Source organism: Equus przewalskii, chromosome 10, assembly GCF_037783145.1.
Source record: "Equus przewalskii isolate Varuska chromosome 10, EquPr2, whole genome shotgun sequence".
In the NCBI taxonomy this organism is placed as follows: Eukaryota; Metazoa; Chordata; class Mammalia; order Perissodactyla; family Equidae; genus Equus; species Equus przewalskii.
In genome coordinates this window covers 42,187,067-42,204,056 of record NC_091840.1, presented here as the reverse complement: position 1 = coordinate 42,204,056, position 16,990 = coordinate 42,187,067, and the positions used below count along the sequence as shown (strand labels likewise).

At 50.6% G+C, this 16,990-nt stretch overlaps 2 protein-coding genes across 9 annotated transcripts; one reads left to right on the top strand and one right to left on the bottom strand.

The window, feature by feature from the left end:
* Window positions 1-31: 31 nt before the first annotated feature.
* On the bottom strand, window positions 32-9,968 carry TNFAIP1 (TNF alpha induced protein 1). Of its 4 annotated transcripts, none has more exons than XM_008527746.2 (7): window positions 9,677-9,968; window positions 6,655-6,972; window positions 5,872-6,041; window positions 5,345-5,434; window positions 5,212-5,264; window positions 4,269-4,464; window positions 32-2,766 (listed from the first exon to the last, which is right to left on the bottom strand). In XM_008527746.2, exons 2-7 carry the CDS (start codon window positions 6,857-6,859, stop codon window positions 2,530-2,532), a joined length of 951 nt encoding a protein of 316 aa, XP_008525968.1. In that variant the 5' UTR covers window positions 6,860-6,972; window positions 9,677-9,968; the 3' UTR covers window positions 32-2,529. The 4 variants fall into 4 exon arrangements, with proteins under 4 accessions (XP_008525968.1, XP_008525970.1, XP_070418794.1 ...); XM_008527748.2 differs by having other exon boundaries at window positions 9,525-9,776; XM_070562693.1 differs by lacking the exon at window positions 4,269-4,464 and having other exon boundaries at window positions 9,677-9,879.
* On the top strand, window positions 9,962-16,983 carry IFT20 (intraflagellar transport 20). 5 transcript variants are annotated; one of them, XM_070562698.1, is made up of 6 exons: window positions 10,018-10,195; window positions 13,584-13,820; window positions 13,979-14,107; window positions 15,287-15,372; window positions 16,014-16,117; window positions 16,576-16,983. In XM_070562698.1, the coding sequence occupies exons 2-6, from the start codon at window positions 13,697-13,699 to the stop codon at window positions 16,655-16,657; spliced, it is 525 nt and encodes a 174-aa protein (XP_070418799.1). In that variant the 5' UTR covers window positions 10,018-10,195; window positions 13,584-13,696; the 3' UTR covers window positions 16,658-16,983. The 5 variants fall into 5 exon arrangements, with proteins under 5 accessions (XP_070418803.1, XP_070418799.1, XP_070418802.1 ...); XM_070562701.1 differs by having other exon boundaries at window positions 10,031-10,195; window positions 13,642-13,820; XM_070562703.1 differs by having other exon boundaries at window positions 10,034-10,195; window positions 13,785-13,820.
* The last annotated feature ends 7 nt before the right edge of the window (window positions 16,984-16,990 follow it).

Genomic DNA, 16,990 nt, shown 5'->3' with positions numbered 1-16,990 from the left:
TGTGCTCACTGTAAGCACGGCTCTGCACCACTGCAGTGTAACACAATTTTATTAGGAATTAGTGTTTGTCTCCATCACCTATGCTGAGCAACAAAGAACTGCAGTTACATGATAAAGGAAAAGTTCTCTCATGTCAGGACCTGTGCCATCCTTCAGGCAGATCTTGGTCAGATAACAAATTGAATAAAACCCAATACAGTACTTGTGGTTAAGAGCAGTTTTCTCAGAAACTGACAAGGTTTGACCTTCATCCACACTTTTTGTTTACTTTCCCCTGGGCTGCTTGGAGTTGAAAAATTCACACCTCCAAGAGCTGCTTTCTGAATGGGGCTGAGAAACTCAAAGAAAATTCCTCAAACTCTTACGCCACAAAGTCTGCTCAAAGAACCTAAGATTAAGATTACTTCAATGAGTTCAATGTTAGTATTTTTCTTAAGACCAAGGAGATATTTTCAATCAGAAGAGCTAAGTGCCCAGAGTCCCAGACTATCGTACTTTCTCAGGAAGACTAGTCACCACTGAGATAGCTGAGGATCCAAATGTCAAAGCGGTAAAAAGAGGCTACAGGGGTTGGGGAGGTCAAAGGACACACATTAAAACACCTCAGTGGGGAGCTGGGACTTTTGAATATTAAAGGACTTCAGGAGAGCAGCTGAGGAAACCTGCCAGTGGCCTCAGGCAGAAGCATTCCAGTCTCTGTGGGAAAGCCACAAACCCCAAGCCGGAATCTGGCCAAAGAAAGAGATTTGTCTTCATCTTGTTACTCCAGTGAGGGCTGAAAGCACTGTTGTAGCTGATCACCAAGGCGCCTCACCCTGAAAGCCTTTATATGTTCAAGACTGTGACAAGTATAAAATGCCTATTAGAGTCACACTTCTCTTGCCCCATCATGTCATTTCAGATCCTTGTGAGTGTCTACTAACCCTGGCCTGGCATTTGCCCATAGGCTCTATGGGGTCAGCTGTGAGCAGCCACTTAGCTATAGAGTAAGAGTAGTCAAGAAATGAACTCGATAACCTATGTCCCTTCCCAAATGAGTGTGTACTGCTGTGTGGCTATGTTGCTTTCTTTGGCTGGCTGAACAGCTCCCGCCCTAATGGAATTCCTTTGGGAAAGAATTCAGATAAGCAGCTTCCCAAAGGCCAAGTCAAACAAAAGGTAATGAAAACCAAAGCCCTGAAGAGGAATGTGCACCCTTACCCAGGAGCTGGTGCTTGGCATCTCCATGGCCAAGTTAGCCAACAAGAAAGAAGTGAAACCTTTTAAGGGGCTTAGGCTGCTCACATCATCCTGTGTTCAGAGACTCAGCACTGGCCAGAACCACCATCCCCAGCCAGGACACAAAACCGATAGGATGGATTGGGGGAGGAGGAATGTATTGCCAAGCACGTGCCACCTCTCTGCAGGGCTGCCAGGAATGCAGAGCTCTGTGCTCACTGTCCTCGGCTAACGGCCATGAAAGTGCAGTGCCCATGGGCTTCACAGCCTTCCCACTGCGGCTCATGCTCCTAGCCCCTGTGATGGCTCTTTGGCTTTAATGTAAGGACAGCATGCCTTGGAGCTGAGGGCAAGAGAATCAAAAGTAGAATCGTGATAGACTCTAGGAATCAGTTATGTGACTGCAAGACGTTGGGGTAAAATGTCCTTTCTCACAGGGGCGTTATTAGGACCACAGGTCCCAACTCACACATCCTTGCCTCCTCAGCGCTCTCGGCTGGCTGCTTGGCCAGGCTGGCAAAGCCAAAGCTGATCAGTTTTTCTTTTATTGCTGCTTCTATCCACTCCCTCAGATTGATTCTGCAGGGAAGAGGCAATTAGGGTCAGAAAAAGATGACATGGGTCAGGGCAGAGTACAAATCTCCTGAATAAAAGTACAAAGTGCTTTAAAGAAACAGATCCCAAAGGCATGGAGAAGGGCCAAGGGTTCTGCCTTACCCAGGGTCTTGGCACCCTGAAGGAGTAGCAGAAACACTCAGTTCCCTCATTATTAGACTTAGAACTATTCATTTCCTAGATTATTTTTAAAAAACCGAACTCATCAAGCCTGTGCTTGAACACCTTAGGAAAAAAGGAGCCCCACCTTCTGTAAGAAACTGGGCCTCCTCAGCACCAGAAGCCACCCTCCCCACAGAACGAATCCATTCCCCATGGGCCTCAGCTGAGGCCTAACAGTAGCCCTTCAGTATAGGAAAGGGGCACTCAGCAAAGGGCCAAGGAGAATGTTCTCAGCAGGAGGTGGGCAGGTCAGTCCATTCACCCTAGGGGCAGAAGTGGCTCCCTGTCAGGCAGGGAGGGAGACACTGAGCAAGGGGGCCAGGACTCAGTCAGCGTGAAGTGCTCAGAGAGCGAGCAGGACAAAGGGAGGGGCCCCTCCCCTGCTCAGGCCCTCGGACCTCCCAGGCAGGGCCTGTCATGCCTCTGGGTGCTGGAGCAGAGACCCAGACAGCAGCAGCGTGGGCTGGCCAATGGGGCGGGGTTCCACAGGAGGGGAGACAGGGTGTCCCACGCCCTGAATCCCTGAGGGTCTCGTCAGTCACGATGCGCAGACTGGTGGCCAAGCTGCCGGTCATCGTAAGTGCTATAGCGCTTGACATGGATGCGGCGGACACGGTCCCGCAGTTCAAAGGTCTCCTCGTCTTCACTGGGGGAAGCCTGGCTGCGGCTACGGCTTGTGGCCTCCAACAAGGAGTTGTCAGGGACTCTGGGGGTCTCGTACAGTAGGACGTTGAGTGTCTCCTCATAGATTCGGGCCTCTGGGAATTCCACCTGGGGTGAGGGGAACGGGGACTGAATGAGGTTTCATCCCAGAGAGGGAGCAGCATGTCAGGGCCCTTGGCCCTGTGCTGGCTCCAGAAGGCTTCCTGAACTCTCTTGAGACAGATGGCTTTCTATCTCATGAGGGAGGGCAGGTCTCCCTCTGAAGGAGGTGTGAGATGCACTCTATGGACATAAGGATGCAGAAGACTAGCACCCTTCCCACACCCCACCCAATCCCAGGCCAATGGCCTAATATGGTAGAGGTTAGGACCCTGGCTTTGCGGTCAGGCCTAGGTCTAAATACAGCTCCACCACTTACTAGCTGTGGGGCCTTAGGCTTAACCTTGCTGTGCCTCAGTTTCCACATGTGTAAAATCATGGTAACATCTACCTCAGAGAGATGTGAACATTTCATGAAAGACGGAAAGGGATGGCATTAAGGCACCTGAATTCTAGCCTAACTTGCTGTTTCATCTTGGGCTTCTGTTCCCCCATCTGTCAAATGGGAAGAATGGCTCTACCCCTGCCTCACAGGTGTGGTGTGAGGAGTCAAAAGTTCACGAAAGAGAAAGAACTCAGGAAGGTGGCCGGAGCTGCTGCCACTTCCACCGTGTAACCAGGCCCTACAGAGCCCTGCCCCCAAATCCTGACTCCACTGGTATGTGTACATGGGAGCCCCCACCCCTAAAATGACAGGAGGAAGCAGGGCTACTCCTGTAGGCTGTCTTAGACCTTAGACCCCCAGCCCACCCCGCTGGAGGCATTTCAGTAGTCTAGGGGCTGAGAAGGTGCTACACAAGCTCAGTTGCTTTGAGCCACGCATACAATCCTCCCCCAGATGAGCTGCTCTTCCATCCCAGCAAAGCCCTGCCATGCGGGTAACACCACTCATGGGGGCGGCTCCTTTCAGGGAGGACACTGACTGCTTGCAGCTCGGGGGAACAGGGTTGGCTGAGTTTGTGTGAACTCTCACCTCTCCAGTCCCCCACACGTGCCCGACACCGTGTTGTTACTGCAGAGGCAAAGCTGACTGAGCAGGCACACCTGACCAGCAGGGGCCTGAGAGCTGACCAGCTATTTCCACGACATGGCACTGCTCTCAAGAACTGTCTATTTTCTAAGAACTAGCTATTTTCATAATAGCTCTGTTAAATTCCTACTGTCATTCCCATGTTTGCAAATGAGGAAATTGAGGCCCAGATGGTTTAAATGGCTTATCCAAAGTCAGAAAACGGGCAAATGGTGAAACCAGAATTCAAACCCGAATTGGGCCAACTCCAAAGACCTTGTCCTTCCCACCAACCCAGGCTGTTCCCTGGTGGTCACCAGCCCCTGCTGCTCAGCTGACCGGAACAAGCAGTTCCATGACATTTCCCGAATCCCTTCTTTGGCTGTTGTCCTTGCTCAACACCATCACGATGAGTATGGGAAAGACAGAGCAAAACGGATGCCCTTGTCGCTCCCTGTGCTGACAGGCTGGTGTGGGCCCTGCAGAGGGAAGGCTTCCACACCTTGGTCTGCTTCTTTTCCGTGGCGTACACAATGGAGGTGCAGCACACCTCTGCCAGCTTACGGCCCTGGCCGTAGAAGGACCAGCAGCAGATCTCATCGCCGATGACGTCCTTGATGAAGAGCACGCGGCCGTTGAAGCGCAGGGAGAGCTTGTCAAACAGCTCGATGTTTTTCAGCAGGTGGTCATCAGAGTTGCTGAAAAACCCACGAGGGCCGCAGGCCTGGGAATGAGCTTCCAGCACAAGGGAGGGTGCTAGCTGGGTTCTTCCCTCCCTGTCCCTCCCCTGCTGAAATGAGGGACAGTCAAGATCCCAGAGGGGACAGGAAGAGAAAGGGTCATGGAGCACCTTTTGGGTTGGGGGCCAGTGAGGAAAAGGAACTGAGCTGGTTTTAAGTTAAAGCAGAGAGAACTGAGGGAGGGAGATCGCCCCCGGTCAGGCCTGGAAGGAAGAGGCTTGCAGCTGTCTCAGTGGGATTCCTTCCTTGCAGTAGGGGTGACACTGGCAACGAGTCTGTCCTCAGGGAGTCACCAGGGTGGTTTGGGACTCTGAGCCTGCAGTCTCCTGCATATACCTAACTGGCCTGTGGAGAGGACACTGGGTGGCAGGGGGAAACCGGCCAAGCTGTGAGGTACAAAGGCTGGCTTAGGCGGAGTCCCAGCCCACTGGCTTCCCAGTGTCCCTCCTCCACCCCAGAAAACAATGCTGGGAAAACACCTGGCAAGCGGCCTGACATGACACATGGCCCATCTTGTCTCTATCCCAGCCAAGGCCCTGCACCAAGTTCCAAATGCCTCTGCTCTGATTTCCCTTCTCCTTCCTGTTCTTCCCTCCTGAGACCCAGACCCGCGCCAATCGTGCCAGGAGTGCAGGGGGCTTCCCTCGGGTCTGCTGCCCTTTCCCAGGCACCACAGCACCCTGCTCCCCAGGACGCCCACCCTACCTGGTGTAGGAATATTTGTTGTTGCTTCTATTGTACAGCAGCTTCACCACGGGCTGTGAGGGAGGAGAGCGTGAGGGCCAGGCCACGGTCCCGACATCCCCTGCCCATATGTAGCCCTCACAAGTCCCAGTACCTTGGTGGAGGCTTCAATGAGCCTCTCCTCCTCCTTCAGGGATGTGATGATGGGGATGTTGCACACGGGCTGGTAGGAGTCCTTCTTGTCCTGGGTGACACACACAGCTGAGAATCTTTTTTGAGATCTTCTGCTTGCCAGTTAGCCAGGCTTTCCCCAGGAGCCATCAGAGGCCCTCTGCCATGGCCACCCCCTGACTTGTGGAGGAGGCATTAGACAGAGTTCAGGAGGCCCCTGGCAACAGAAACTGCCAGCTGGCAAGCAGACCCCCATTTCCAGAAAACCTAAGATCCAGCTATCTAGGCATATAAACTAGAAGCAGGACCTAGTCAGACTGCCTAGTTCGTCACCTTACAAACTGGCTGGCTGCAAGCTCGGTCAGCCTGGGCAACCCCTGTGGTGTGTCTAACTAGGCTTGGACTCATCAACCACAGCTGTCACACAGCCTTCCAGGAATTGGACCTTTGTCCCTGAAGGAGGGGGCCAACTCCCGACCCCATCAACCTGCCCCAACTCTGCCTCCGTACCTGCAGGGCAGTTTGGCACATGTTCACCAGCCCCTGAATGAGGTAATATTTCGCTTCAGCCATCAATTCCTTGATTTCTTGCCGGTTTTGTGGGAGGATGATGGTGTCATCTCGGAGGTAATTCAAAATGGTGCCAAAGTGCTTTCCACATCGGTCTATGAGGATCCAGCCTGGGAATTCAGGGGGGCCCCAGAGTGTTACTGTTTGCCTCCAGGTACCTCAGAAGCAGGCAAAAGCCACCTGACAAGCCTGGTGGCCGGTGGCATGGAGCAGATGAGCGCAGAGCCCACGGCACAGGGTAAGAGAAATGGGAACAGAACCTCTAGCTCTTAGGTCCATGGCTGATCTTCACCCCTCCTCCCTGAAGCCAGAGCTGGCACACAGCGTGGGAGACACAGGCCCTCCAGGCTCTGTGGAGGCCCACTGAGCTCAGGAGTGCTCAGGCCACCTCATGGCAACACAGAACCCACCAGGCCCTGCTTGCCTTCTGCCCACAGCCCAGTTGCTAAGGCAATGGTTTTTATGAGAATCTAGTCCTATGTGAATATAAAACAAGTATGGATCTCCTCCCTGGAAAATGCGTAAACACACAACATTCTACGTACAATTTCAAAGGATTCTGAAGCTCTACTAAGCACTCCAGGTGAAGGAGTTCTGCACCAAGTGAACCAAAAAAGCGAATCTAGATGCTAGATCTGCCAGCCTTAAGCCCTGCCCTGAAGTCACTTCCTCAAGAACTCCTCTTTCCCTCCCCACCGCTCCCCACAAGTCCCAATGCCTTACCTTCTTTGTCGGTCAGCACTTCCATGCGCCCACTGAACATGGCCTTGAGCATGGTGTCATGCCGGGTGAGCGCCCGCACAGTGGTGTAGTACAGGGAACCACCCACATTGAGCTGGACGTATTTGTTGCCCAGGCCTCCTCCCTTGAAGCCGCTTAGTTTGGGCTTGGCCCCTGAGGCTGGGCACAGACAGGTATCCCCTGACATCTCCCGCTGCAGGTAGATCACCACACGGCAGGAGGTCGGCTTGGAAGGCTCCGCCGTGGTGGAAGGGTCACAAGTCAGTGGCCAGTGGAGGCCAGAGCCTCATACTCTCAGTGCTGTGAGCAGAAGATGGGAGAGAAGACAGAAGTCAGCACAGGAGAGCCCTCAGTCAGGAGGGGACAGAAGGGGAAACACTGACCATCTACTCATTCTCTCTTTGATAAGCCCTCAATTCCCTGGCAGAGGCTAAGGCCCTAGGCCTTACAGCAGACATTCCTGCTGTTATCTATGGAACCAGGAATCAGGTCTGGGAGCGCAGTCTCCCAGAGCCCAGAGCTGGTCACCTCACCAGGCTCCCTGTGACACAGCTCAGCTCTGAGTAGCAAGGAGGACAAGCAAACCCTTGGAGCTGGTCAGAGACAGCTTGAGGAACAGCCTGGGCAGGGCAGACGTCCTTACTCTGGGGATCCATCAGTCAGATTCCAGTTATTTGCTTCTCAAGGTTCCCAGGATCCAAGACCTCCAGCCAAACCTACTGGGAATCCAGCCAGCCCAGGAGTTTCCCAGGAGCCCGAGGGACAGGATGCACTTCCTTTCTAAAGATTCCAGGCTCGGAAGCAGCCTGCACCAGTGCTTACTTTGAGTACCACTCGGAGTCTGGCTTCAGGAAGGCAAGTAAAAGCAGCTTCAGGAGAGCACGGAACGAGCCAGGCTGGAGGGAGCCGGCCAGTGTTCCTGGCAGGTGTTACTCTGCCTCCAGCCGGGGTTTCCTGACCTTCCCCTTTACTTGGCACCAGCCCTGTCCCAAGTTCCTGAAATTGTCACCATTTTCCAGGACAGAACAACTACAGGATGGCTATTTTTGCTTCTTTTTCCTGAGAAGGGGCCCAGCCCTATCTTTTCCTCTCTTCCCTCCCAACAAGAATGGGGAGAAAGGGCTAGAAAAAAACCAGACGATAACTCTAAAAACAGTTAAGTGATCTGGAAAGTGAAACACCGATAGGAGGGAGGGCAAAGCCAGGTCACCTCTCATGATTTAGATTCCATATGTTTTGGTTTTCTAAAGAATCATTAAAATTCATTCACTGAAGGAAAAAAATAATAGCCAACTTTCTTCGCATGTTTACTATGTTCCAGGCACTATTCTAGGCATTTAATACATATTAGCTCATTTAATTCATTCAGCAATAAAACAAAATTGAGTGCCTACTATGTTAAGCAGTAGGAATAGAGATGAAAAGATAACGTCCTTGCCTTCAAGAAGTTCAAAGAAGCATCATGATGTTAACAAGAATAAAAATATTTTTAGTTATTTAGTTAGCTTAGATTGTGCCACTGCTACGTGCCAGGCACCGGGGATACAGAAGAGAACAAGTCATGGCCTCATGGAGCTTACATTCTAGTGGGAGGATACAGACAACAAACAAGAAAATAAATAAATATGCAGGCAATTCCAGAAAGCAAGAAATGTAATAAAGATAGTAAAACAGAGATAAGAGTGACTAGGGAGAGGCACTAATTTAGATAGGGGGCCAGAGAAAGCCTCTTTGGGAAGGTGACGTTCCAGCTGAGGTCTCAAAGAGCATTTCAGATACATGGATGAGGAGGGGCAAAGTTCCTCAGTTAGACACAAAGTTTAGGAAAAGAAATAAGGCCAAGATGGCTGGTGCATAGAAAGAAGGGGGCTGTTGGCCTGATTTAAAGTCAGGGAAGGCAGGGGCCACATTACATTTAAGAGTTTGGGAATCGATCTGAGGGTTTTAAGCAGGGGAATGATATGATCTGAGTTATTTACATTTTGAAAAGATGACTCTGGTTGCTGTGTAGAGAATGCATTGTAAGGATGCAAGAGAGTAAGGGAGGCTTGTCCAGGAGACTCTCATTTGCCTCCAAGACGGGAGTCTGGATGAGATGAGCCCTCACCCGCAGATTACCCAATCAGTAAGCAACACTGAGCGGTACATCACCTTACCTTCCTCCACCCACCCCAAAGGAACAAACACACCCCTGAACAGGTTTTAGCAAGTTCTCTACGTATTCTGTGCCCCAATTTCTCCAGGATCAAAGAAAGCACACAAACATATTCTGCCAAAGCAAAGGAGCTCAAAGTTTACGCGGTTGCCAACGGAGGAAGACAAATCCAGAGCTAATCTATTCCTTTCCTACAAAGCAATTGCTTTCAATCCTTGGATGACGTCAGCTCAGATTCCGCCCAGACCAATGGGTTCTAGGAATCCTGTGGCAGGTGACGCCCTAGAAAGTAATTCCAGTGAGAATGAAGTTTCCATTGATAACCTCACCGCTCTTCCTTCCGGACTTTGTGTGTGGATCTTTGGGGATGCCTGGGGCTAAGGGCGTATCCGTGTCTCACTCAGCGAAGCTAAAGAGAAGCCAAGCCGAATAAAGGGCAAACAACGACGGCTGTGGCATAAGGTAGGGTCCTGAAGGAGGAAGGACCCACAAATCCGCCACACACGGGGATGGCGGGGGCGTGGGGTGGATCTTGTCTAGAGATGGCGAATCTAGCAGTAATCCTAGGAGTAAATCTTAGGCTTCATCCAGAGTCTGAGGAAATTTAGCGAGACCTAACCCTCTGTGGGCAGTTTAGTCTTTCCCAGCCCGTACCCTTCCTCACTACCGAGAAACCGCGATCGGGTCTGACACCCACCCCCAAGGAAGGATTTGAGCTCTCCATCTCCCCTACGCCGTCACACGCCTTTTCCCCTGGACCAGGCGGGGAGGCGGGGAGGGAGCTCTCTTTGCTCCAGCCCGGGGCCCGTCCATCTCTTCCCCTAGGGCATCGGCAGGCCCGACTCTCACCGTCCCCGGGGGCGCCTCTCCTCGCAGCTGGGTTGCAAGCCAACGCCGTGCCGCCCCCAGTCTGTGGCCGCCTGCCCGCCAGCAATCCCGGCGCGTGAGCTCACATCCTCCGCCCGCTAACTCCACCCCGAGCCGCGGCCCCGCCCCGCCCCGCCCACCCGAGAGCCTGAGACGATGAAGCCCGGGACGCCCCGCACCCAATCACGGGGGAGGGAGGAACCCCTGAGAGTACTCCGCGGTGAGCGCACACCGACTTCCGGCGGCCTTGCCGGCGCAAAGGCCCCTGGGTCTTGTAGGCAGCCTTCCTTCCTCTTAGGCCTCTGTTCTCCAGCAGGCTCTGCGGGTTGGGCTGGCGTAAGTGCTTCCGGTGTCAGGCAGTGACATCATGGGTAAACAGATCCTGTAGCCGTGGCAGCGGCTGAGGCGGGCGGGCGAGGTACCGGCTGCCGCTGACCGGAGAGGGGAGCTGCCCGCCGCCGTCAGCCTGGGCCGCAGCGCGCCGGCGTACCGGGGGGGCAGGTAGGCCGTGACTCCGGGGCCGGGGCCGCGGGCGGACCCGGCGCGAGGTGAACCTGACGGGCCCGCGCCCTGAGGAGAGGCGGTCCCAGGCCGACAGAAACGTGGGAATTCCGCCCGACTCTTTGGGAGCGGTTTCACACCTAGCTCGGGCTTGGAGCTTTACGCGTCGATGCTCGCAACGATCTTATGTGGACACTGCGGCTCAGATAAATCCAAGGAGCTTACATAGTAAAGCCGGTTCCATCGCCCGGGTTTACCTAACTTTCCGCCCAGTGCCCTCTCCCCACCCCCATGGATGGAGCCTGCTGGTATGGCCTGGCGTGGGTCTGGGAGAGCCCGGGAGCGGGGAGAGTGTCAACGCTGTCGTCTTCAGGGAGCCCGGTCCTCCCCTTGTGCCCAGTGTTTCTCAGATGCTCAGACACGCGCGTGTGGTGCGAGTTGGGAGAGAATCTGATAGTGGGCCGTGAGCCGTCACCCTACCCTCCTCCTCCGGTCTTACCCATCTCCTTCAACTGTCCCCTCCAGCCGTAGAGTTGGCTCAATCCAGATACGTGGGAATCTTGCCTGACTCTCTCTCTCATCTCCAAAGCCCTACATTCAGTCAATCCTTTATAAAGTCCTATCAACTCGACTTACAAAACATCTCACATCGGAACGCTTTTCTTCAGCTCCAGTCTTTGGTTACTGTAATAGCCTCCTTCGTTTTCACGGTCAGCCATTCCACAAACATTTACTGAGTGCCGTTTATGTGCAGGCACCGTGCTGGGTGCTAGGGTTACAGTGATGAAGAAGGTAGGTGTAGCCACACCCACTTGTTCCCTCCATTCTGGGTCAGAGTGATCTCTCCAAAAGGCAACTCTGACCGTGCCCCTCTGTGGAGCATCCATTGGCTGCCCATTACCCTTAGGATAGAAGCCAGGCTCCTTACTGCGGCTTTCAGAATCTCCGTGATCCAGCTGCGGCCTGCCCACCTAGCATCATCCTGTTCCACGCTCCCCTTTGCTTACTGGGTTTCAGCCACACTAGCTTTTCAGTGTGCGGAATGCGTTAAATTTCTTACAGCTTCAGGATCTTCACACATGCTTTTCCTTCTGCCCGGAATGCCTCCTCCCCACTTCCCCTTGACAAACTTGGACATCCTTTAGGTCTCAGCCTTTTTCAGAAGGGTTTTGTTGACGCACCCCCCATATGAATTATGTCCTCATGCTACAGCTTTACATAGCACCGTGTGCTTTTCCTCATACTGTTATCACAGTTTGTGATTGTTCACGTCTGTCCAGAAGTCAGGAACTAGAGCATTAAGGCATTTTCTTCACTACTCTTCTCACCAGAGTAGGGACTCAGCAGATGTTTCTGAATAAGTGCCTGCTCTCAGGGGAGGGAGTGCAAGTTGAAGGTTAATTGAAGCTTTCTAGAGCAGTTGGTCTGAGTAATCACCTGGTAGGTGTTAAGTGCTCAGACTATTATGTGTAAATATAACAGATCAAGCAGGAAGTCAGATCTTTTAATTTTATTAATTATTTTTGGGGTTGAGGAAGGTTGGCTCTGAGCTAACATGTGTGGCAATCCTCTCTTTTTCATGTGGGACACTGTCACAGCATGGCTGTCCAAACCTGCGAACCCTGGGTGCACGAACCTAACCACTACGCCACCAGGCCAACCCCAAGACAGATCTTTTTAAAAGCCTGATTATAAGAAAGCTCTGGATGATTAAAATGTTTCAAAAGGAAGATGCTAGCCTACTTAGTTCAGTGGATTCCAGTGAGGCCAAAGGCTCTGGGCCACACTCGTGCACAGACAGCCTGTAGACATGCATTAGATGGCCCACACAGTGTTAGATGTGTTTTTTTCCTTAAATTTTTGAATTAGATACTTTACTTTAAAAATAAGGTTTCAGTGGTCAGCCTGGTGGCACAGTGGTTAAGTGCGCACGTTCCACTTCAGTGGCCCAGGGTTCACCAGTTCGGATCCTGGGTGTGGACATGGCACTGCTTGACAAGCCATGCTGTGGCAGGCGTCCCACATATAAAGTAGAGGAAGATGGGCACGGATGTGAGCTCAGGGCCAGCCTTCCTCAGCAAAAAGAGGAGGATTGGCAGCAGTTAGCTCAGGGCTGATCTTCCTCAAAAAATAAATAAATAAATAAATAAACAAACAAACAAAGATTTCAGAGGTGGCCCCCACAGCATAGTGGTTAAGTCTGGCACATTCTGCTTTGGCAGCCTGGGTTTGCAGGTTCGGATCCCGGGCGTGGGTCTACATCACTTGTCAAGCCATGCTGTGCCGGCAACCCACATACAAAATAGGGGAAGACTGGCACAAATGTTAGCTCAGGGCTAATCTTCCTTAAGCGAAAAAAAAAAAAAGATTGGCAATGGATGTTAGCGCAGAGGGAATCTTCCTCACCAAAGAAAAGAAAGATTTCACATATAAATCTGGATCTCTGATCCTCTTGAAAACCAGTTCTGGCAACAGTGGAATTTAATTCTTTAACCATTGCTTGTATGGTACACCTGCTCTGGGGGGTTGCTTCCAGAATCACCCCTTTCAGAACAGAACTCCTCTGAGGAAGCTGGAAGGGAAACAGGTGAGGCTGGGAGATGTAAGAGAAAGGGAAGGGCTGGCACAGGGCCAGGTGGTGGTAGCTTTTGGAACACCTAGGGTTTTGCAATTTTTTTTTTTAAGCCAGAATGAGGGTGAGTTTTCAGTGTTTCCTTCCCAGAATTGAGGCATCCTTTGGAGCAGGAATGCAAGGTGGCCTGGGAAGGGAGAAGTTAACTCTGCTGGTTCTCATGCCTACAGAAGAAAACCCACACTCCTTAGCATGGCACACAGGGTCTTTCTGATCTGGCTCCAACCGACCTTTCCAGCTCTGTCCTCTGTCCTTTCATCTTCTAGGCAGGATAGGCCCTTTCAGTGACTTCAAGCTCTTGTTTATGCTGTTTCCCTGCTGGGAATGCCTTTCCCTGGTCTCTTTGCTTGCTATATTCTTGCTGATACTTCATTCTTTTTTGTGTTTTCTGCCAGAAAGAGACTGACCCAACTTTGGGTCCTAGTTCAGGCAAGTGTACAGTGTCCTGTGGCATACATTGTGGGTAATACTCTTACTCCTGGCTTATTTTATTTAACTCTGATTTTTAATTCATTCAGATTTTCTCTTTTACTTGCTTTTTGTGTTGTTCCAGTATTGTATTTGAAAAGCTTTCTCATGTCCTTTTGGGTACATAACTGAAGATACATAAATATGCTTATGGCTCACAACTTAGTTTATATGTCACTGCCTCACCCCAAGTTAACTGCTTTGTTCTCCTCCAGCACTTGAGTGATATTTCTATAAAAGCACTTAACACAGTATAATTTTTCAGTTTATATGTCTGTCTTCCTCCAGCTACACTGTGTGCTCCTCCAGGGCAGGCACCATGTTGCACTCATCTTTGTACCCCCAGCATCTAGCGGTGTTGGCATGTCGTAGGCACTCAAGAAATGTGTGTTGAATGAGCGATGCCTGTGACAAGCAACCGGACTTTATTCTTTCCTGACCCTTGCTCCTATGACACATCTCCTCCTGGCTGCCACTATCACCCTTCAGAGCAGAACTTCTCTAGGGAAGCCAGAAGGGAAACAGGTGAGGCTCAGAGAGGCGGAGGCTAAGGGAAGGGGGAGCCTTTGGAACATCTGGGTTTTGGCATTGGTGTCTGGGGGCGGCACTTGGGGTGGGCTGGAAGCGGGCATTTTCTTGAGTGGCTGGGAAGTGACTGGGGATTGGGTCTGGTTTCTTCTCAGCTATGGCCAAGGACATCCTGGGCGAAGCAGGGCTGCACTTTGATGAGCTGAACAAGTTGCGGGTGTTGGACCCAGAGGTTACCCAACAGACCATAGAGCTCAAAGAAGAGTGCAAGGACTTTGTGGACAGTGAGTGTCACTTGGGGAGACATGGTGTCACACAATTCCAACTGTGCCCCACCCCCACCTGCAGCTCTTGGCCCTGGCAGAATGAAGCTGCTGGCTCCCTGGAGGTTGAGCCTGGCCTTTATGAATTCCCATGTGCCACCCAGCTTGTCTGCCTGTCCTCTTCTTATGCCCTCATGTAGTCCCACACAGAACACCAACCAAAACAAACACTGGAATTGGGATAGGACGGTGCTTTTTTAGATATGCCATCTTTGATTTTTTTGCTCTCAGAAACCTTAAACTTCATGGGGGCAGAACCACGGCTTAGGGGTGGGAAATAGTTACACACCCATGATTTGATTCTTGGGAGAAATATTGTTCTCAGTAAGCAGACTTGCCATTATTTGGAGTGAAAGCTGGTTAACTGGAGCCTCTAGAAGCAGCTCAACAGACTCCATGAAGTCATTTTTTTTAGCTAGAGATACTCAGGACACCTCCTGTCCCAGCAGCCAAGCAAGCCCAGGGCAGTGAGTACAGTGCAGATCTTGCTAGAGCAGGGATTTCTGAGGGACTCTGGGCTTTGGAGAGAGCTTGACTGGTAGAAGGTAGCGTGAGTTGTCGTCAGTTTTCTGATTGCTGTGTGCATGTTGTTCCACCTCTCTGGGCCTTAGTCAAGTGGGGTTCCACTACACCCAAGGACATTGAAAAAAGCGAATGGAAGATTAGGCACTTAAATGCTTTGAGCTCTTTATTAGTTCTGGTCACTGGTGGAAAGCCCCCACCCAGCATTAACTGAAATCTAGTGGCTTCTCTGTGGCTCGTCAAGAGGCAGCGTTCATGTCCTGAGGCAGGCCTTTCATAAACATGGCCCTTTATGCTTCCTATTACTCCTGGGAAAGCAGGATGGGGTCCATCCAGAGGATGGACCCACCAGGAGCTTTCCTAGCCTGAGGTAACAGCAGCTGGCTGGCTCAGTGGGGACTCAGGGTCCAAGTATGCCTCAGTCCAGCTCTGGACACCTGGACACCCTTCTCGAGGTTCAGCCCAAGGGTGGCAGACTTGGGGCCAGCAGGCACCAACCTGTTTTGACAGAAGTTAGAAGGGGCAGTTAGCCCTGCCCTCTCACTGCAAGGGAACGCTGAGAGACAGTGATGATGCTGAGGAAATAAAACATTTTCTTTTTTGTTCTTTCCCCAAAAGAAATTGGCCAGTTTCAGAAAATAGTTGGTGGTTTAATTGAGCTTGTTGACCAACTTGCAAAAGAAGCAGAAAATGAGAAGATGAAGGTAAGATCAGCATGTCTTTTATCTCAATCTTGGCTTGGGACCCTGGTTTACTAGCCTCTCATCCTTCTGCCCTTTTTTTTTTGGCCGAGGGTGGGGGGATTCTTTTAATTAAAACAAGATTTTAAATAACAATTCCTATACAAATATAGAATCATTGTTGTACACCTGAAACTAATATAATGTTGTTTGTCAATTATACTTCAATAAGAAAAATAAATTCTGGTCCAGTTAATCTAATAAACACTTATATGCCAGTCCACTTTGTCATTCTCTCCTTTAAAATTCACATCATCACTGAGATAGGTGGTTTTATCCTCCTTTATAAATGAAGAAATGGAGGCGTGCAGATGACTTGGCAAAGGACACAGGCTACATGGCCACCAAATGGGCCAGTGAACACCCGTGTGCCAGACTTTGGGGATGCTCCTAGATCTGCCTCAGAGCTTTGGTCTCCTCATCAGGCACTTTGGGATCGTGAGGCTACTCCTCCTTCTGACTTCCTCCCAAAGCTCTGGGGCTTGACCATCTCTTCCCCACTAGACACTGAGATAGCCCCAAGTGGCCCGTCCCCGGGTGAGGACTCAATGCTGAAGACGGCTTTCATGGAGCTGTGACCTTCTTTGGCAATACCATTTTTCTAGGCCATTGGTGCTCGGAACTTGCTCAAATCTATAGCAAAGCAGAGAGAAGCCCAGCAGCAGCAACTCCAAGCACTAATAGCAGAAAAGAAAATGCAGCTTGAAAGGTAAGAAGTTATGATGCAAAGCAAGTTCTTTACTCAACCGCAATTCTATTTTTCCTTCTTGAACCGTCACCTCTTGTCCTTATTCATCGTTTCTCCCAGGAAGTGTTTCACTTATCATTGTGATTTGAAGATTTTAAAAATTAAGTTACATTTGATGGGAAGGAAATGGAAATTTGGTTCATATCAGACAACCTCTAGTAGTTTGAGAGCATGAAAGCTCAGGGAGTGTCCTCAAAGTTGGCTGGCTCTCTGAAAGGACAGACTCTCAGGGCTGGAGACTTCTGGGTGGCCCTAGTTAGGGCTTCCCCTTTTACTGTTTTCTGTCTTTCCCTCACTAACTTCATTCTGAACTCACCATTTCTTCAAATCATTTAAATCACCTATATTCTTCTCTAGAAGAATTAAGTCCATGGTTTATTTCATCCATTTTTAGGGCTTGTAACAATTTTGTTTTTCAGGTATCGGGTTGAATATGAAGCTTTGTGTAAAGTAGAAGCAGAACAAAATGAATTTATTGACCAATTTATTTTTCAGAAATGAAAATTTCATTTTATAGCAGAAGGGCAAAAAAAAAAACCCCCAAACACCAAAAAACCTCTGTACCATTCCAGTGACTTGACTAATGACCCAAGTTGTTGTGAGACGGTGTGTAAGGAACACAGCATCTCTGAAGGCAAGAAAACCAACCTGGGGGGACGTGTTTCAGATATTAGTGCGTACCTCCTGGCAAACACCCAGTGGCCATGGTGGTCCAGGTTCTCACCTCTTGCATTCTCAGTCTGAACTGAGCAGTCTGTAAACTTTGATCCTTTTTTTGTAAATTCACAAAGCTTTGGAAGGAAAAGCAATAAATTATTGTTTTCAAATGGCTTG